A 639-nucleotide genomic window follows, 5' to 3' on the forward strand; every position below is an offset into this window, starting at 1 on the left:
TTCCTTCCTTCCTTTTTTTCCTTCCTCTCTCTTTCTTTCCTCCCCCCTAAATTGAAAACTGAATTAAAATCAAACCACACATCACTCTAAAACCCAGAATCATTACCGGCCACGAAGCAAACCCTCCAGAGTCCAGAGTGCAGCGCCATCTTGACCTCGGTGGTCTGATTCTGCTGCAGCACGATTCCCTCCTCCATCAGCAGCCAGTAGTCCGTCGACACGGCAACGCCCACCAGCAGCAAACCGCAGGCCCCGAAAACAGACGAGAGCAGCGTCAGAGCCCTCGTACTGAACGAACTCATCTGAGAGGAAGAAGAGAGGAAGAGAAGAAGAGAAAATATATCATACATGTGCTGAGTGAGAGAGGAAGAGAGGAAGAGAGGAAGAGGAGGAGAAGAGGGGAAGGGGAGAAGAGAGGAAGAGGAGAGGAGGAGAAGAGAGGAAGAGGAGAAGAGGAGAGGAGGAGGAGAGGAAGAGGAGAAGAGGAGGAGAGAGGAAGAGGAGGAGAAGAGAGGAAGAGGAGAAGAGGAGGAGAGGAGAAGCGGAGAAGAAGAGAGGAAGAGGAGAAGAGGGGAAGAGGAGAAGAGAGGAAGAGGAAAAGAGGGGAAGAGGAGAAGAGAGGAAGAGGAGAAGAGGAGA

At 51.5% G+C, this 639-nt stretch overlaps 1 protein-coding gene across 5 annotated transcripts in view; it reads right to left on the reverse strand.

Moving 5' to 3' along the window:
• The window catches only part of cacng7a (calcium channel, voltage-dependent, gamma subunit 7a), a 36924-nt gene extending 36622 nt beyond the window's left edge, over nucleotides 1–302 (reverse strand). For all 5 annotated transcript variants that reach the window (XM_053334957.1, XM_053334956.1, XM_053334955.1 and 2 more), the window contains exon 1: nucleotides 107–302. In XM_053334957.1, the coding sequence (XP_053190932.1) occupies nucleotides 107–302 (196 nt within the window). The remainder of the gene's footprint in view (nucleotides 1–106) is intronic.
• Nucleotides 303–639: the final 337 nt, after the last annotated feature.

This window comes from Scomber japonicus, chromosome 15 (assembly GCF_027409825.1).
Source record: "Scomber japonicus isolate fScoJap1 chromosome 15, fScoJap1.pri, whole genome shotgun sequence".
Lineage (NCBI taxonomy): Eukaryota > Metazoa > Chordata > Actinopteri > Scombriformes > Scombridae > Scomber > Scomber japonicus.